The sequence below is a fragment of the Pristis pectinata genome, chromosome 33, assembly GCF_009764475.1.
Source record: "Pristis pectinata isolate sPriPec2 chromosome 33, sPriPec2.1.pri, whole genome shotgun sequence".
NCBI lineage: Eukaryota > Metazoa > Chordata > Chondrichthyes > Rhinopristiformes > Pristidae > Pristis > Pristis pectinata.
In genome coordinates this window covers 17,865,352-17,884,040 of record NC_067437.1, presented here as the reverse complement: position 1 = coordinate 17,884,040, position 18,689 = coordinate 17,865,352, and the positions used below count along the sequence as shown (strand labels likewise).

At 44.3% G+C, this 18,689-nt stretch overlaps 1 protein-coding gene across 2 annotated transcripts in view; it reads left to right on the top strand.

Annotated features, from left to right (window-relative positions):
* The window catches only part of sgsm3 (small G protein signaling modulator 3), a 108,000-nt gene that overhangs the window by 14,032 nt on the left and 75,279 nt on the right, over positions 1-18,689 (top strand). For both annotated transcript variants that reach the window (XM_052043409.1, XM_052043410.1), the window contains exons 6-9: positions 4,505-4,568; positions 6,186-6,394; positions 13,131-13,238; positions 17,148-17,291. In XM_052043409.1, coding sequence (XP_051899369.1) covers positions 4,505-4,568; positions 6,186-6,394; positions 13,131-13,238; positions 17,148-17,291 — 525 coding nt within the window. The remainder of the gene's footprint in view (positions 1-4,504; positions 4,569-6,185; positions 6,395-13,130; positions 13,239-17,147; positions 17,292-18,689) is intronic.

The window sequence follows — 18,689 nt, the reverse complement described above, 5'->3', positions numbered from 1 at the left end:
CGCTTCCACCACCATTACTGGTAGCCCATTCCACGCACTCACCACTCTCTGAGTAAAAAAACTTACCCCTGACATCTCTATACCTACTCCCCAGCACCTTAAACCTATGTCCTCTTGTGGCCACCATTTCAGCCATGGGGAAAAACCTCTGACTACCTACCCAATCAATGCCTCTCATCATCTTATATACCTCTATCAGGTCCCCCCTCATCCTCCGTCGTTCCAAGGAGAAAAGGCCAAGTTCCCTCAACCTGCGTTCATAAGGCATGCTCTGCATTCCAGGCAGCATCCTTGTAAATCTCCTCTGCACCCTCTCTATGGCTTCCACATCCTTCCTGTAGTGAGGTGACCAGAACTGAGCACGGTACTCCAAGTGGGGTCTGACCAGGGTCCTATATAGCTGCAACAATACCTCACGGCTCCTAAATTCAATTCCACGATTGATGAAGGACAATACACCATATGCCTTCTTAACCACAGAGTCAACCTGCGCAGCCGCTTTGAGCGTCCTATGGACTTGGACCTTGAGTTCCTTGATTTCCTTCGACTGAACTATTACTAGAGGTGACACTTAACAGTCTGGTCTCAACACGCAAGTGGTTTATGCACTTGCATGCGGGGAAATAGTTGCAGGCTTTTGCACCAGGTTGCAAATAGTTGCAGTTTTTATGCAGAAAATCCAGTTGCAGATGACTGACCTGTGATACGTTTATCACTGGGTCATTTACACTTACTGCCTCCACTTATTGACACATAAAGGGGTGTGCACTCCGCCCTGCTTCCTGAAGTCAGTGACCATCTCTTTTGTTTTGCTGACATTGAGGGAGAGGTTGCTGTCCTGCCACCATGCCACTAGCCTCTCTATCTTCTTCCTGTTCTCCACCTCATCATTGTTTGAGATCCGGCCCACTGCGGTCGTGTCATCTGTGAACTTGTAGGTGGAGGTAAAGCAGAACCTGGCCACACAGGACGTTGAGATTAGTGTGGGGTATGCTAACGTGGTAGGGAATTGTGAGATCAAGAAGGAGGTGGTGGTGGGTCTTTTAAAGTGCATCAAGGTGGATAAGTCCCCAGGGCCTGACGGGATATACCCCAGTTATTGAAAGACACAAGAGAGAAGATCGTTGGGGCCTTGACAAAGATCTGTGTATCCTCATCGTGGTTGCCCCATTACAGGAAGGATGTGGAGGCTTTGGAGGGCGCAGAAGAGGTTTACCTGGGTGCTGCTTGGATTAGAGGCTATGAGCCATAGGGAGAGGTTGGGCAAACTTGAGTTGTTTTCCATGGAGCATTGGAGGCTGACAGGAGACCTGATAGAAGTTTATAAAATTATGAGGCAGAGCTAGAGTAGATGGTCAGAATTATTTCCCAGGGTAGAATGTCAAGTAGTAGAGGACATGCATTTAAGGTGAAAGGGGGAAAGTTTAAAGGAGATGTGTGGGGCAGGTTTTTTTTAACATAGAAAGTGGTAGGTGCCTGAAACAGGCTGCCAGGGATAGTGGTGGAAGCAGATGTGATAGTGGCATTGAAGAGGCTATTAGATAGACACATGAATATGGAGAGATATGAATCGTGTAATTCAGCATCATGTTTGGCATAGACATCATGGGCGGAAGGGCCTGTTCCTGTACTGTACTGTTCAATGTTCTGTGACTGTAGCCTTCTACACCTAGGCGATTCAAGTGCTTGTCTAGACACTTCTTAAATGCTGTCAGTGACTCTGCTTCCACCACTCTCTCAGGCAGTGTGTTCCAGGTACTCATCACTCTCTGGGTGAAAAAGGGCCCCCTCAGATCCCCTCTAAATCTCTTCCCTCTTACCCTGAATCTGCATCCTCTAGTTTTATCTCCCTCTGATATGGGGAGAAGTTTCCTGCAGTCTACCCTTTCTATACCCCTCATAATTTTGTATATCTCAATCATGTCCCCCTCTTAACTTCCTCTGCTCCAGGGAAACAGACCCAGCTTCTACAGTCTTGTATCTGTCAACCTTTAATACATGGAATCTCTGGAATTAGAGGTTCTGACAATGTTAACCTAAATTGCACATGGCCATTGTGAAACTTGGATCTCCTTCCATCCAGTGTCAATTCAAATAAATACTTGTTGCAGATAAATCACGAAAGATAAATACAAAGAGCACATGCTTGTGAGCAAACAGATAAATTACAACTTGTTGCTTTTCTTTCTTAATGTGCATTTAGGCTTCTTCGGATAGCTGAGAAAACAGAATTATTTTCTTCCCAGTTATAATTAACATTCTTGTTCCTGAAAGATAAAATGAACACTTCCAGCTATAAAGGCAATACTACAAAAGATTAACAGCTTTAAACTCTCAGCATGGCCTCTCATATTCACAGTTTCTTAGAGAGGTGCTACCTCTTAACAAATGCCAATAGCTTTTGTTCTCACACACCCAGACTACCACTCGCCCTCTCTCCAATGTAACTCAAAAATTACTAAGTTCCCTACAACATTATAAAATTTAGTGCACCCATACACTTCAAACCAGTTCGGCTCCCTTATCTTCTTGACCCAGGCCAGTTGGTTCATTGATCCACGGAGTGCCTGGACATGTCCTAGGTAGGGACCAAGTCTACTCAAGTAAGCGCATACAAGATGCACAACAACTCGTCCCTGTTCTCCCTCAGTGTCCTACACCCTTCGAATCCTGCCAACTACACCACTGTTGAACTAACTGGACAATGTTAAATAATAGTTCACAGTTAGCAGTCCAGTCTCAATGTGCAAGTGGTTTAGGCACATGCTCGCAGGAAAGCAGCTAGCAGGCTTTTCCACTGAGTTGCAATTTGTTGTGGCTTTTATGCATGGGATATTTGGCAGACAACTGACCTGTCATACATTTATCACTGGGTCAGTCACACCTGTCACCTCCTGAGGGGTTAAGAGATTGTCCAGCTGGTTAATTGCCCCTTAGTGCTTTGTCCTGTGTCCTGTATAGTGTTTGTCCTGTGAGCTCTGCCTTGCCCTAAAGGTCAATCTGCACGTGACCTTCCTGAACTCAATCGACCATTGTCTCTGTGCTCTGTTAATCCCTGCTCTCTTTCAAAGAACAGATGAATTGACATACAGCACAGAACCACCATGTACATGCAGACCATGAAGTACAATCTATACTCATCCTATTTACCAACACTTGGTCCACAGCCTTCTGTGTCTTGTTGATTCATGTGCTCATCTAGGTACTTAAATGTTTTGAGAGTATTGGCTCTACCATCCCCTCAGGCAGCGTGTCCCAGATTCCAACCACCTCTGGGTGAAAAAGCTTTTCCTTACAACACCTCTAACCCCTTACCCTAAACATGCCCTCTATTTTTAGATACCTCTGTTAAGGGGGAAAGTTTTCTACTGTCTACCCTATGTATCTCCCTCATACTTTTGTGTACTTCAATCCGTATATTCAGTACTTCAATTTGTAAACTTCCTCCTCAGCCTGCTCCACTTCAAGGTAAACAAACCCCGCCATCCAGTCTCTCTTCATCACTGAGATTCTCCATTCCAGGCAGATACTGGCGAATCTCCTCTGCACTCCTGTCCAATGATGCCCTTCCAAAAGTGTGACGAGGAGGGCACAAAGGTGCAGCTCACAGAGTCGCTGCCTCACAGCACCAGAGACTCGAGTTCTGTCCTGACCTTGGGCGCTGTCTGTGTGGAGTTTACATGTTCTCCCTCTGACAAGTGTGAATTTCCTCCAGGTGCTCCGGTTTCCTCCCACATCCCAAAGAAATGCGGGTTGGGAGGTTAATTGGCTGCTGTAAATTGCCCCTGGTGTGTAGGTGAATGGTATCTGGGGCAGTTGATGGGAATACGGGATTAATGAATGTGGATAGTTGATGGTCAACAGAGACTTGTTGGGCTGAAGGGCCTTTTTCCATGTTGTATCTCTCTATGACCCAGAGCTGCACACAGTAGTCCAGCTGTGGCCCAACCAATGTTCTATAAAGTTGTGCCATACCTCTTGTATTCTATGCCCTTGCTAATGAAGCTCCCATATACCTTCTTCATCAGCCTTTCTACCTGTGCTTCCACCTTCAGGGAACCTAGGCCTTGTACACCAAAGTCCCTCTGTTCCTCAGTGCTCTCTAAGGCCCTACTGTTCATTGTGTATATTCAAAGTGCAGCAGCTCTCATGATCCCAAGCCCCTCCTGCCCCCAGGCCCCACCCTTCCCCTCCTCATCCCTTTCCCCACTAACCCCAGCACCCCTCCCCCCCCCATTCTACTGCTGATACCCCCAAGTTCCCTCCAAATCCCAGGTCCCTACCCACTCCCGTGCCCCCCCCCCCCCCCACACACACACACACACACTCACTCACTCACTCACTCACTCACTCACTCACTCACCCCCAGCACTGGAGATGTGGAGCTGTGAATATGAGTGGCTCACCCTCCTTGGAGATCGACTGATTATGGGGATATCCTGGCCAGGGAGGACCTTCAGTGCCTAATCACTGGTGTGGAATTCACCCACTGCTTTTCTTCCAGGAGGAGTCTGTAGCACACCCAGAGTTCCAGTACGACGAGTTTGGATTTCGTATAGACAAAGAAGGTAATTGTGCGTTTCTGTTGCTGTTGGACCTGCCCAGGCTTTCTGCTTGTCCACCACTGCCACCAACCCCACTGATCACCTGCAGTAACCTGCTCAAATTCACTGCACAGAAGCAGTTTTCAAACAGAATTTCACACCAGATCTGATAGGTTCAATTGACCAAATACTTTGACAAGGAGGTAGGTTTTTATTATTGTAAAACAGAACAAAGACATTCGGCCCATTGCGTCCATGCTGGTTCCCAGCAGAGCAATGTTTCCAGTCCCATTCATTTCCCTGTAACCCTTCAACTTGTCCTCTCCTGCGTGCCCACCAACTCCCTTTGATTGTTTTGCCACTTAGGTACACTAGAGTTAATCTGCAGAAACCAATTGGCCTGCCAACCAGTGTGCCTGTGGGATGTGGGAGGAGGTCAAAGCACTTGGGGGGGTGGGGGTGGGGAGGGACAGCCCACGTGGTCCCAGGGAGAATGTGCAATGTTCCATCCCGAAGTGAGGATGGAACTCAGGTCACCAGAGGCAGCGGCACTAAGCGCTGCACCTCTGTAATGCACTAATGATACTAAAAGAAAGATTCAGGAAAGAAATGCCAGGCTTGAATCCTCAGTTATTGAAGACACACCCGCCGACAGTTGGATAATTAAAATTCCGATTTCACAAAAGACCAGCATTGGAGCAGTACAGAAATCAGGGATGGGTTGTAAGGCTGGAGGAAGTTGCAGAGGGGAAGGAGGGACGGGTCCATGGTAGAATCTGGAAACAAGGATGAGAATTTTAGAATTGAGGCAATGGTGTCTCAGGAGCCAATGTAGGTCAATGAATACAGGTGTGATTGGTGCAGGCTAGACTACAGCCAGTCTTGGACGATGTTAACTTTATAGAGAGTGTAAAATGGACTGCAGGTCTGGAGAATCCTGGGATATTCAACCTATCAAAGGTTTCAGCAGCACATGACCTGAGGCATGAAGAATTGCTAAGGAACGAAGTAGGGGTGGACTGAAGCGCACTGATTTAGCAGGGAATGGATGTAGACAGGGAACAGAGTATGTGATGCAGAGGTTGTAGGCTTCAGTATTCCTAGTATTTAGATGGAGGAAATTTCTGCTTCCGCTTCTGAAGGGCTCAAGAAAAGCTGTGATGAGCTGGAGCTGGTTGTTTTCAGTATATATTTGGAATCCTTTACACTTTTGGATGATGTCACTGAGGAGCAGCATGTAGACGAAAAATAGAAGGGAGAGCAAAGAATAGATGCTTAAGGGATTCCAGAAGTAACAGTGTTGGAGTGGGAAGAGAAACCACGGCAGGGAACCCTGTGTCTAAAACATGATAGATATGAATAGAAACAGGAGATCACAGTCCTACCCAGTTGGATAATGGAGGAGAGACATTGTAGGGAGATGTTGTGGTGAGCTTTGTAAAGGGCTGCAGTCTGGGCCTGAAGGCTCTGATATTTAGCAGACCATGGTCACATTAGATTGAATGTTATTTTTGACACTGATGAAGATGTTTCTATTCTGCCACAGTACTGAAAACACTGGATGGATTTGCTCATGGATAGATTCATTGATGACATAGAATGTACCCAACATACTGATATATCTTTGTTGCATTTCAACAGATGGAGCTGAAACAAATAACAGAAGAGTTCTTGGAATCCCACTCCCAGAAGACCCTCAGCAGAGGCTGAGGTGGCAGGCATACCTTGAGTTCACACACAATCATGATGTCGGCGATTTGACATGGGATAAGATTGACGTTGTATTGCCACGCTCTCAGAAACTGCGATCTTTGGTCCTCGCTGGAATCCCACACACCTTACGACCACAGGTGCACTTGCTGGGGTCCTTTCCCCAACTTCTTGACCTTTATTCTGTATATTCAGGTGATGCTCTGATCTGCTTTCATTATTTGCTTCTGTTGATGATCACCTGTTATACTACTCATCCCTCCAGTTCAACTCTCACAAGCTCATTTTGTGTTTTTCCACTGTTTTCCTTGTCTGCACCATTTCTATCCTGATGACAAATGTTGCTGAATATTCCACAGATGCCATACCATCCAAATAAACTTTAAAATAAAAATAGAGCAATGCTGGCAAGGTCACATTCATTGCTCTTTCTTAGAGCCTTCAGAAGCTTTTAGTGGGTCTTTTTCTTGAGCAGCTGTTGACTGGTGATGGTTGTCCTCTGGGAAAGTGGCATTATAATGATGCAACAACAATTGCAGGAATGGTATGACGTGGCTAATTCTAAATGGTGACCTTCACCCCTGGCAGTGGCTTTGAAGTGGCCAGTATCTCACTTGGACGTCACCTCTCATTTGCCAATCCACTCCTGGATGTCATTCATATATTCGAGTCTAGACTTGTCTGAACTGATTCATCATTGGAAGAAATGTCAGTGGAGCTCAACACTATGCCAAGGAATTGGCCCATTTTTGACTTTATGATTTAATTGTTGCTGAAGTAGTAGGTGATGATCACAATCACAAGGCTAAATTTTAATGTTATTCATAGACTTGTGATGAGTGGCTTTGAAGGGAACAGATCTTCTCCTCTCTGCTGTCCAGATGTAACTTTAGCCATAGGCGAGTTTTCTCTTTGCCTTTATATTGTCAGTTGTGCTGGAAGCCCACAGAGCCATGCTTTGTCAGCTACTGCTTCAATGTTGAGATGGACAACTCTCATTTCTTGGTTATATTCACCTCCTGGGCGTGTGAACTGGATGGCTTTCACCTAAATACCAGTGAGCTGGTGAGTAGGTGTCACTAATGATTCAGTCATCAAGTTGCTGTCAGTTGGATAGAGCTGAATAAGATAGTGACTGCCTGGGTTGGCTTCATTCTGTGTTTATTTTTTGGGGCTTGCACTCATCCATGGAGAGACACACGTGAAACAGAATGGTGACTGTGGAGTGTAGGCCTTCACCGTGCCAGCGAGGGATGTTATCAGGGGCCTCACACTGAACTCAGTGCACTCAGCTGCTTGTTAATCATATGCACTACGGTATCTGCATCAGGATCTAGACCCAGTCGTAATGAATGATTGGTGATATATTTCCAGGTCAAGATGGTAGAATTGGTAAATTGGTTTATTATTCTCATATGTACTGAGGTACAATGAAAAACTTTGTTTTGCAGGCCATCCATACAGATCACTTCGTCGCATCAGTGCACCGAGGTGGTACAAGGGAAAAGCAATAACAGAATGCAGAATAATGTGTCACAGTTACAGAGGAGGTGCAGTGCAGGCAGACGACGAGGTGCAAGGTGTGCAGTTTGGAGGGGAACCTGCAGGTGGTGGTGTTCCTGTGTACCTGCTGCCCGTGCTATATTTGGTGGTAGAGTTTGTGGGTTTTGAAGGTAATGTCACAGTACCTGGGTAAGTAACTACACTGCGTTTGTGGATGATGCACACTGCAGCCATTGTATACCAGTGGTGAAGGAAATGAATGTTTAGGGTGATTGATGGTGTGTCAATCAAGCAGGCTGGTTTGCCCTGAATGGTGTCGAGTTTTGTGGAGGATTTGCTTGTGCTCCTGATGTGCCTCGTGGTAGGTGGAAAGGCCTTAGGATGTCAGGAAGCAAGGAACTTGCTGCAGGATACACAACCTCTGACCTGCTAGTGTGGTGACAATATTTATCTGGTTGGTCCAGTTGAGTTGGTAGTAAAAGGTGATTCCCCAGGGTGCCGATGGTGGAGGACTCAGCAGCGGTAATGTCATTGCATCTTGGGGTAAGTGGTTAGACTCTTCCTTGTTGGAGATGGGTTTCTGCTTGGCACACTTGTGGTATGAAGGGTAATTGCCACAAATGACAAGTGCTACTTATCAGTTCAAGCCCGAAAGTTGTCCAGGTCTTGCTACGTGCAGGCATGGGCTGCCTGCTTTGCTGAGGGGTTGCCAATTGAATTGAGCATAGTTCACTCATCACCAGACATTCTCCTTCTGATCTCATGAAAACCATTGATGAAGTGACTGAAGATGGTTGGGCCTTGGACACTTCAATGAAACTGATCCCTGGAGAAACCACATCTGACGTAGAGTGTGCAGGTCTGGTCTCCCCACCAGTACTTGTGCTGGAGTGCAGTGACACTTCATCAGATTGATTCTTGGGTTGGGAGACTTGTTACATGAGGGGAGATTAAGCAGCCTGTGTGTCTCTTGGGTTTAGAGAAATGAGCGTAGATATTATTGAAACATACAAAGTTCTTCAGGTGCTGACAGGATGGATTCTGGGATAATGTTCCCCCTGGCTCGGGTAGCTAGAACCAATGGTCACATCCTAAAGTAAAAGGTTTGGCCATTCAGAACTGAGATGGGGAGAAATTCGCCGACCCAGAGTTAGTCTGTGGAGGGTCATGCACTGGATATGTTCAATACATATCAATAAGACTTTTCTGTACTATTGACTTGGATTTGGGTGTACAAGGCACAATTTCCAAATCTGCACATTACGCAAAACTTGGAGGTGAAGTGAACTGTGAGGAGGATTACTCGGTGAGTGGTTAGGCTCTTAGTGCTGAGGAAGTACTGGAGGCTGATTTGCTCGCACGTTCAAAGAGAATTGTGTGAGTATCTGAAAGAAAGAAAGAAAGAAAAGCTGCAGGGACACGGGGAATTGGCAGAGTGGGGTTAACTCAATCACTGGTACTTAGGGCCAGTGCAGAATTGACTGGCAGAATGTTCTTCTGCGCTGTATTCGCTCTGTGATTTATTGAAGGTATATTATCTTTATTTATCTTTCCCTTAGTCTCAGATCACCATTTTAGATGCTTCTCGTTGCTGTACTGTATCTTTATTTCACTCTCCTGTACGCTGATGTGCCAAGTTCTATCCTCAGTCCGTTAAAATGGGCTTTGTTTGTAATCTGTTATCTTGGTCTTTCCTCTGCTTGTGTCTTTCTCAATTGATACCTGGAAGTGCATTTTTTATACTTACTATTGTGTTTGTACACTAATACTTTTCTAACCCGCTCTCTGGTTCATTGACTGTTACCAGATAGAGTAGTGAGTTGTTCCTGTGGGACAGATTAAATACTGTGTTACGTAGGAGACCTGTGCACTTTGTGGTGCTTCCGTTCCTTTACCCCTTCATCTAAACCTGCTACCCAATTAATTTTGCGGTAACTAAAATCCACAATTAATATGGGGTAGACTTGGATTTACAAATGCTGTATTTATTTTTGCTGTAATGCCGTCGACCCTTTTGGGTAGCTGGTTCCGATTTATGAATCCAGTCTTCATCCATAATGCATATTAAACTTCCTTTTTTCTTTGTTGAGGTCACAGTGTTATGATTCATCATAATTTATTTTGTTCAAGGTAACTTCAAAATGCCCCAGAGGTTCTAGGAACTGCACTTCCTCAAAGAAATCAGGGCAAGTTATAACCATTAATATTAAGCTGGATGTAATTAATGGAAGTTAAGAAAATGAGGATCATTAACAGCTGACTGTTAAATCGTGCTGCAAACAACCTATAACATTGCCCATAAAATAAAAGTTTGTCTCCAAAATGTTACCCGTAGAAGTGTACTGGGTATTACAAAGGGCAGAGATGCTCTAATAGAGTACAAGAGTTGGGGCGTCGTGTTACAGCTGTACAAGACATTAGTGAGATTGCGTACAGTTCGGGTCACCATGCTGTAGTGAGGACATGATTAAGCTAGAGAGGGTACAAAAAATATTCACAAGAATGTTGCCGGGACTGGAGGGCTTGAGTTGGAAGGAGAGACTGGATAGGCTGAGATTGTTTCGCCTGGAGTGAAGGAGGCTGAGGGGTGAACTTGTAGAGATTTATAAAATCATGAGGGGCATGGATAAGCTGGATGGATCACAGTCTTTTCCCCAGGTTAAAGTGGTCTAAAACTAGAGGGCATAGGTTTGTGAGAAAGGAAAAATTTAAAGGGGACCAAAGGGGCAAGTTTTTCATACACACAGAGTGGTGGGCATATAGAATGAGCGGCCAGAGGAAGTGGCAGAGGCGGGTATAATAACAACGTTTGAAAGAGATTTGCACAGGTCCATGGATAGGAAAGGTTTAGAGGGATTTGGGCTAAATGCAGACAAATGGGAATAACTGAGGTAGGCAACCTGGTCGACATGGATGAGTTGTGCTGAAGGGCCTGTTTCCATGCTGTATAACTGTATGACTCTAACACTATGAATGGAGAGGATGTAGGAAAGATTAAGCATGTGGTTGGAAGGTCAGAATCCACGGTCTCTGCCCCTGAGTTTGAAGGAAAAGGCGAAGTTGTTGTGGCAAAATGTGAAAGGATGTCAGGAGAGCAAGGGATCTTCTGATGGTGCAGGTACAATCAGTGGCTGGTTTGACTATTTCAAGAAATGTGCTGAGCTGCATTATATCCACCTTGTGGGTGTGCTGCTAGTGTGGGGAATCATTGCAGCAGAACATTTTCCCAAGGAGCTGAAACAAGGAATTACTCTCCTAAACAAGTTCTTAATTGTGGAAACACTGTGGATAGTCAGAGGCTTTTCCCCAGGGCTGAAATGGTGGCCACAAGAGGACATAGGTTTAAGGTGCTGGTATAGGGGAGATGTCAGGGCTAAGTTTTTTACTGAGAGAGTGGTGAGTGCATGGAATGGGCTGCCGGCAATGGTGGTGGAGGTGGATACGATAGAGTCTTTTAAGAGACTGTTGGATAGGTACATGGAGCTGAGAAAAATAGAGGGCTATGGGTAAGCCTAGTAATTTCTAGGATAGGGACATGTTTGGCACAGCTTTGTGGGCCGAAGGGCCTGAATTGTGCTGTAGGTTTTCTATGTTTCTATGTTTCTAGGTCAGGCAGCATCTGTGGAGAGAGAGAGAGAGAGATAACATTTCAGGTCGAAGACCCTTCAGCAGAACTGAGTAAGTTCTAATTGAAGGGTCTTTCCCAGTTCTAATGAAAGGTCTTCCACCTGAAACATCAGCTGTTTCTCTTTCCACGGATGCTAACTGACCTGCTGAGTTTTTCCAGAATTTTCTATTTGTATTTCAGATTTTCAGCATTTGTAAACAGCAAGAACTTGCTTAGGAGAGTAATTCCTTGTTTCAGCTCCTTGGGAATATGTATTTGTAAAATTGTATTTTTCTCAGCTCCATGTACCTATCCAAAAGTCACTTAAAAGACTCTATCGTATCTGCCTCCACCACCGTTGCCGGCAGCCCATTCCACGCACCCCTGACATCTCCCCTATACCTGCTCCCCAGCACCTTAAACCTATGTCCTCTTGTGGCCACCATTTCAGCCCTGGGGAAAAGCCTCTGACTATCCACAGGATTAGTTCATGTATGTTAAGAACTTGTTTAGGAGAGTAATTCTTTGTTTCAGCTCCTTGGGAAAATGTATTTGTAAAATGCCTCTAAGCTTGGTTTGTTACTCATGTCTTGAATGCATCAACCATTCTGCCAATGACAGGAGGTCTGTGGTTTGTTGTATTATGTTTCTTTAGTCTCTATCCATGTGGATTTGAAAGTCAAAGTTGAGTTTATTGTCATATGCTCAAGTACATGTGTGCGCAGATGCAATGAAAAACTTACTTGCAGCAGCAGCACAGGCACATAGCATCATAAAAGCAGCATTCACAAGAAAAACATAAATTAGACAGAATTTTTGCGAGAAAGAATACAATTAGAACAAATAAAAAATCTATTTTAATGCAAAGTGATCAACATGGTCATAGTGTTGCTCAGCTCCAGTAATCTTGTGTTGGTTGGTTCAAGAACCGAATGGTTGAAGGGAAGTAGCTGTTCTTGAACCTGGTGGTGTGGGACTTCAAGCTTCTGTACCTCCTGCCCGATGGTAGCTGCAAGAAGATGGCATGGCCTGGATGGTGGGGATCTTCATTGATGGATATTGTCTTCTTGAGGCAGCGCCTTATGTAGATACTACCGATGGTGGGAGGGATGTGCCTGTGATGTATTGGGCTGAGTCCACTGCTCTCTGCAGCTTCTTACATTACAGCACATTCAGATTGCCGTCCCAGACCGTGATGCAACCGGTCGGGACACTTTCAACAGCACATCTGTAGAAGTTTGTTAGAGTGTTCAGTGACAAGCCGAACCTCCTAAGAAAGTAAAGACACTGTCTTAATGATGATAAGACTTTTACTTGTTGTACCTAATATGCACAGCTATTTCACCTCTCCTTTTTCCTTGAGTATTTCATACTCTGCAATGTCTAATTCTCCGTTGATTTTTATTTTGTAACCATTGTCTCAGTTGTTTTTTTTACAACATCTATCTTTTGATTAGTGCCTCCAGTTCCCTGTTTTATAACAGACAGAGTGGATTGCTGTAAGGTGGTTGAGGGTTTTTTAATAGTGGTTCTTATAAAGTGGCACCATTTTGTTTAGGTTCTTCTTAAGTTAACACCTGGCCATATATGTACTCATCTTGTTGAGTCCTTTAACTCTCTTTCCTGTTTTTGATTGGAACGCTTTTTCTAGCTGATCCCTACCTCTCCCCAACCCCATATCCTAAATTTGAAGATTCTTTCTCTGTTATTTCTCTACCTCATTTTGAAGTACTGCGATTTTTCTTATTTAGCTTGTCTCTCTCTAGATGTGGATGCGGTTGTCGGGAGCTCTGCAGAAGAAACGAAATACAGAAACTTCATATCGTGACATTGTCAAAAACAGCTCCAATGATGGCGGCATTGCAGCTAAACAGGTGAAGGAGTGAGAGTAAATAACTTTAACAATAAAATACTATATATAGAAAATAATCGTATAGTGCTTTAGCATTCCAAGGTGCTTCATGGAGGCACAATCAGAATCAGGTTTAATATCACTGACTTCTATGTTGTTTTGCGGCAGCAGTACAGTGAAAAGACATAGAAATTACTATAAATTACAAAAACAAATAGTGCAAAAAAAAAGGAATAACAAGGTAGTATTCTGATGGCAGAGGGAAAGAAGCTGTTCCTGAATCGTTGAGTGTGGGTCTTCAGGCTCCTGTACCTCCTCCCCAATGGTTGTAATGAGAAGAGGGCGTATCCCAGTTGGTGAGGGTGCTTAGTGATGGATGCCACCTTCTTGAGGCACTGCCTCACCTCTTGAAGATGTCCTCATTGGTGGGGAGGGTAGTGCCCGTGATGGAACTGGCTGAGTCTACAACCTTCTGCAGCGTCTTGTTACCCTGTGCATTAGAGCCTCCATACCAGGCAGTGATGCAACCAGTCAGAATGCTCTCCACTGTACATCTATAGAAATCTGCAAGGGTCTTTGGTGACGTGCAGAATCTCCTCAAACTCTGAACGAAGTAGAGCTGCTGGTGTGCCTTCGTGATTGGATCGATGTGTTGGGCCCAGGATAGATCCTCCGAGATGTTGATGCTCAGGAACTCCAATTAATCAGCGATCAATTGGAGGCATGCAGTGCGGGCATGTGGAACGTGCAGTGCAGACAATTGAAAATACATGCGGTGTAGTCAATTGGAGGCTTACAGTGCAGAAGGGGGCCCTTCAGCCCACCAGGTCCATGCCTGCATGCAATATAGTCAATTGAAGACATGGCCATCAGTTGTGTAGTGAAAGGGGAGGTGCTCAGAAGCTGTAATCAGAACACTGAGTCGTGTGTGGGATTGGAGCAGTTTACAGGGGGTAAGGAAGCAAGAGGACCTGAAATGTTTTAACCGTGGAGATCTGACACATTGCTTGATTTCAATTTGTCCCCGTAGCCTTACACCTCCCTCTTTCTTTTCTGATCTTTTCTATCCTGATTACCCTCTCTTCTTTCTTTAATCATTTAAGACATTTAAAAAAAAAATTGTCTCATTGATAAGTTTTTGCTCATTTGCTAAATATTGCATGTGGGTCAGTGTACATATTTTTTGATTATCCTCATGTGAAGCAGTGACTATATAAGTGCAGTGTGCTCTCTATGAGGGCGGTGAGCCGGTGCGGATCACCAAGTGCAAGGGCGTGGGTTAAGATACGAGGAGAAGGATTTTGAATGTGGAAGATTAGAAGGCGGGAAGCCAGTGAAGAGAGCATTGGAAAAGTTAAATAAGTAGGTGGCAAAGGAATGGGTGAGAGTTTTAGAAAGGCAGAGGCCAGGACTTGGGGAGTTTATAGCAGAAGGTGAAATTAGTCATTCTTTGTCATGTAGGGAATGTGGTGTTGGAAGACTGAATAAAATTCAGTGTTTTTTTTAAGTTTGAAAGCTACTGGGAGGGAGAGTAGAAGCAGTAAGTCAGCAACAGAGTCTGTGTTGGAACCCAAGACAGTGGCTTCACTGTTTAACTGGGTGAAATTGCAATACTTCTAAGATGTGTGATAATTTGAATGATAACTCAATCATGCAGAGGTGGAGATAGAGTTATTAAAGAGCGTTGTTAATGTGGAGGTGGAGACTTGCATAGCTTTAAGGTGAGAGGGGGAAAGTTTAAAGAATGATTTACGAGGCAAGTTTTTTTTTACACAGTGAGTGGCAGGTGCCTGGAGCACACTGCCATGGGAGGTGGTGGAAACAGATACAATCGCAGTGTTTAAGAGGCTTTTAGAGAGACGTGTGAACAGGCAGGGAGTGGAGGGATGTACCATGTGCAGTTTAAGTTGACATCATGGCTGGCACAGACATCGTGGGCCGAAAGGCCTGTTCCTGTACTGTACTGGTCTATGATCTAACCACAGGTTTGCATGTAATGTCACCGTGTAGATGAGGAAGAGATGATGTGAAGGGCAGATGGTTGTGGGATTTCACAGGCCAGTGATGGAAAGGCTCTGGCAGGTAACAGTGAGGGAGTTGGAAGAAGCCATTATTAACTATGCCAAAGGTTGCAGAGAGGTTAAGGCACACAGGCATCAATGTGAGCATTAGTTGTGATTTTGATTAAGACCATTTCAGTGCTGTGAAAGAGAAACTTGATGAGGTAAGCAGGCATAGAAAGATCACAGCAGTTTGGGAGGTGGTATAATATTCAAGGAATTTGGAGTGGGAGGCAGATTAAATATCATCAGTTAGCAAAAATAAGAGTCAAGGGTAGGTATCTGAGAGTGGAGAATGATTTACAGAAGACCTATAAAACAGAGGGCGCAATATCTAGGGAAGAATCACCTGTAGCAGCATCAATGTACATGTTAACCAGGAAGGGAAGAGTGGTGGGTCAGCTGGTGCAGGGCTGAGCAATCAGGTAGTTGTTTCAGGGATAGACTGAGCTTGAGAACAGCATGGGTGTAAGTGGGGGAGAAAGCTGAGGAACGTGCAGGTTCAGTGCTTGAGGCAAGGTAAGTTTGGCTTGGTGGATTAGGGCAAAGGGAAGGATACATAGGTATATTCAAAAGGATGGTCTCGATACTAAAAATTTTGGGCACAGCAAGAGAGTTCACCAACACACCCAAAATGCTGGAGGAACTCAGCAGGTCACCTGGAGTAATGCAGCAGGAACTAGAGAGTTCACCAGCTCTGCAGATCTTTGTAACTGCTGATTCTATTATCACCATGAGTCGCATGGTCTGTAGTCCCTCAGCCTTGGCGATGCAAGTGCTCATCCAGATACTTCTTAAACGTTGTGAGAGTCTCTGTCTCCACCACCCAATCAGGCAATGCGTCCCAGATTCCAACCACCCTCTGAGTGAAAAACATTCTTCCTCAGATCCCCTCCTAAACTTCCTAACCCTCACCTTAAACCAATGCCATCTGGATTTAGATATCTTTGCTCTGGAGCTAAGTTTCTTACTATCTACCCTATCTTGTCCCTTATGCCTCTATCAAGTACTCCTTGGTCTCCACTGTTCCAAAATAAACAACACTAGCCTATCCAATTTCTCCTCATAACTGACCAAACAATCTGTTTTAATACTGTTGATGATAAGAAAGATATTGGACAGGACCGAGGTCAGACCTTATGGAGTCGGGGGGAAATAACAGAAAACAGACAGTAATAATTACTGGTAGTTGCTCAGGCTGGCAAAAGTAGTTTTCCACAAGGACTTGTGCAGAGGTCAGTGTTGTTCACCATTTTTTAAACATCTTGTACCCAAAAATCCATTTCAATGTTTATAAATGTCACCAAATTTTCAGGTTATAGTTCAAGCAGAGAAGGACCATAGGAAAGTACAGGCATCAATAAACTTGCAGAATTGATAAATATTTAGCAGATGAACATCTTCGAAAGCAAATTCAAGAGACTACATTTTGGTGAAATTAATAAGGAGGCCACATACTCCTTGGGCGGTGTATCTAAATGAGCTAGGTTTACGGAGGGATCTGAGGGTATGCAAACGCAAATCACCAGAAGCAGCATTTCATACAACCCCGATGAAACCATGGTCAATCAGAATCCAAACTGAGCCGAAGGACTTGAATTTTCTCTATGCCCAACCTGACCTGACCTGTTGCATTTGTGGGGGTAAAGAGACCTGCTATTCTGAACAGGGATTGTTACTGATCAAGAAGAGTGCAAATCATCCTGAACTGGGGTAAAGTACTGAACCTGGTTTGGCCTGACTTGACCCGAATGATCTCAGCAGAATCTACACTCGGCCTGAATCTGATGCATGTAGTTGGGTCTGGTCAGGCCAAGGTTGGGTAGCCAAGTTCTGATTTGGCTGCTAAATCGACTATTTCTTTGTTTCAGATCGAAAAAGACCTACTCCGCACAATGCCAAGTAACACCTGCTTCTCCAACATGGACAGCATTGGGGTTCCAAGATTACGGAGAATCCTGCGTGGGCTGGCATGGCTATATCCAGAGATTGGTTACTGCCAGGGAACAGGAATGGTATGAGCCATAGTTGGAATATATTCGCTTTACCTCCATATTCTTGATATCTTTATTTGCTCAGTTAGGTGGAAGCTTGTTTGTCTAGGACCCTAACACACATTGCTATTCAGCAGTATACTTCCCTTGGTCCCATTCCTTCTAGTAGTCTGACTTCCACTGCAGTCCATTGCAAACCATCCCTTAGGTATCACGACTGACCCATCATTGTCCATCCTCTTGCCGTCCTAATTCCCATTGAATCACACACTCTGTTGCTTCATGTAGGAAGATGCAGCTGAGCTATTGGGGAACATTATAAGAATTCTGGTATCTTTGTAAATCATTTCTCACAGTTAAGATACTGATACGCCAAACTAGGACACTCAGATCTATCTGAACAACAGTACTCATTAGCATCAAACCTTCTAAATAATATTCTGATTTTATATTCTTCTTACCAAGGAGGGTAGCTAGAAATTTACCCCACCTGCCTGCCTTTTGCCCACTCAGTTAACCTGTCCATATCCCTTTGCAGGTTTGTGTGTTCTCCTCACAGTTTCCTTTCCCACTTTGTGTTATCAGCAAACAAATGTAATACCGTGAGAGGTCATGGACTGGAAACACAAACTCTTTCTCTCCCTCCAATAGATGCTGCCTGACCTGTTCAGTTTACAGAATTTTCTGTTTTAACTTCAGATTTCCAGCATCTGCCATTTTTTTCACTTAGTGATAATCCAGTGGTTATCTAAATTATTGCCACAGATTGTAAGTAGCTACGGACCTAGCACCAATCCCTGCAGTTAATTACAGGTTGCTGACCTGAAAAATGATTTATTTATCTTCCTTTTCTGTCAATTATGTATTCATGTGAATGCTGGAAACACTCTGCAGGTCAGGCAGCATCTTTGGAAAGAGAAACAAGACAATGGATTTCACACTTGAAACATTAGCTCTCTCTTTCTCCTTCCACAAACGCTGCCTGACCTGCTGAATGTTTCCAGCATTTTCTGTTTTTATTTCAGATTTCCAGCGTGTGCAGTTTTTATCTTTATGTGAATATGTAGTCCCACAGTACATAGTCCACTATGTACTTAGTAATTCTTTCCTTTGCTGATTGCCTTATGTTCTCTCCTCCTCTTTTCTCCCTCATTTTCCACTACTTTTTGATGCTTTGTAGACAAATACAAAATCATTGTTTAATTTCTCTGCCATTTTCTTTTCCCCATTATTCATTCCCATCTAAAGTTCTAAGGGGCCAAGTATTTACTTTTGCTATACTCTTCCTTTCTTCATATCTGTGGAAGCTTTTATAATGTTTTTATATTCCTTGCTAGTTTTCTATTTCTCCCTCTTTATCAACTTTTTGCCACCCTTTGCTGCTTTCTAAACTTCTCCTGGTTCTCAGGCCTGTCTGGT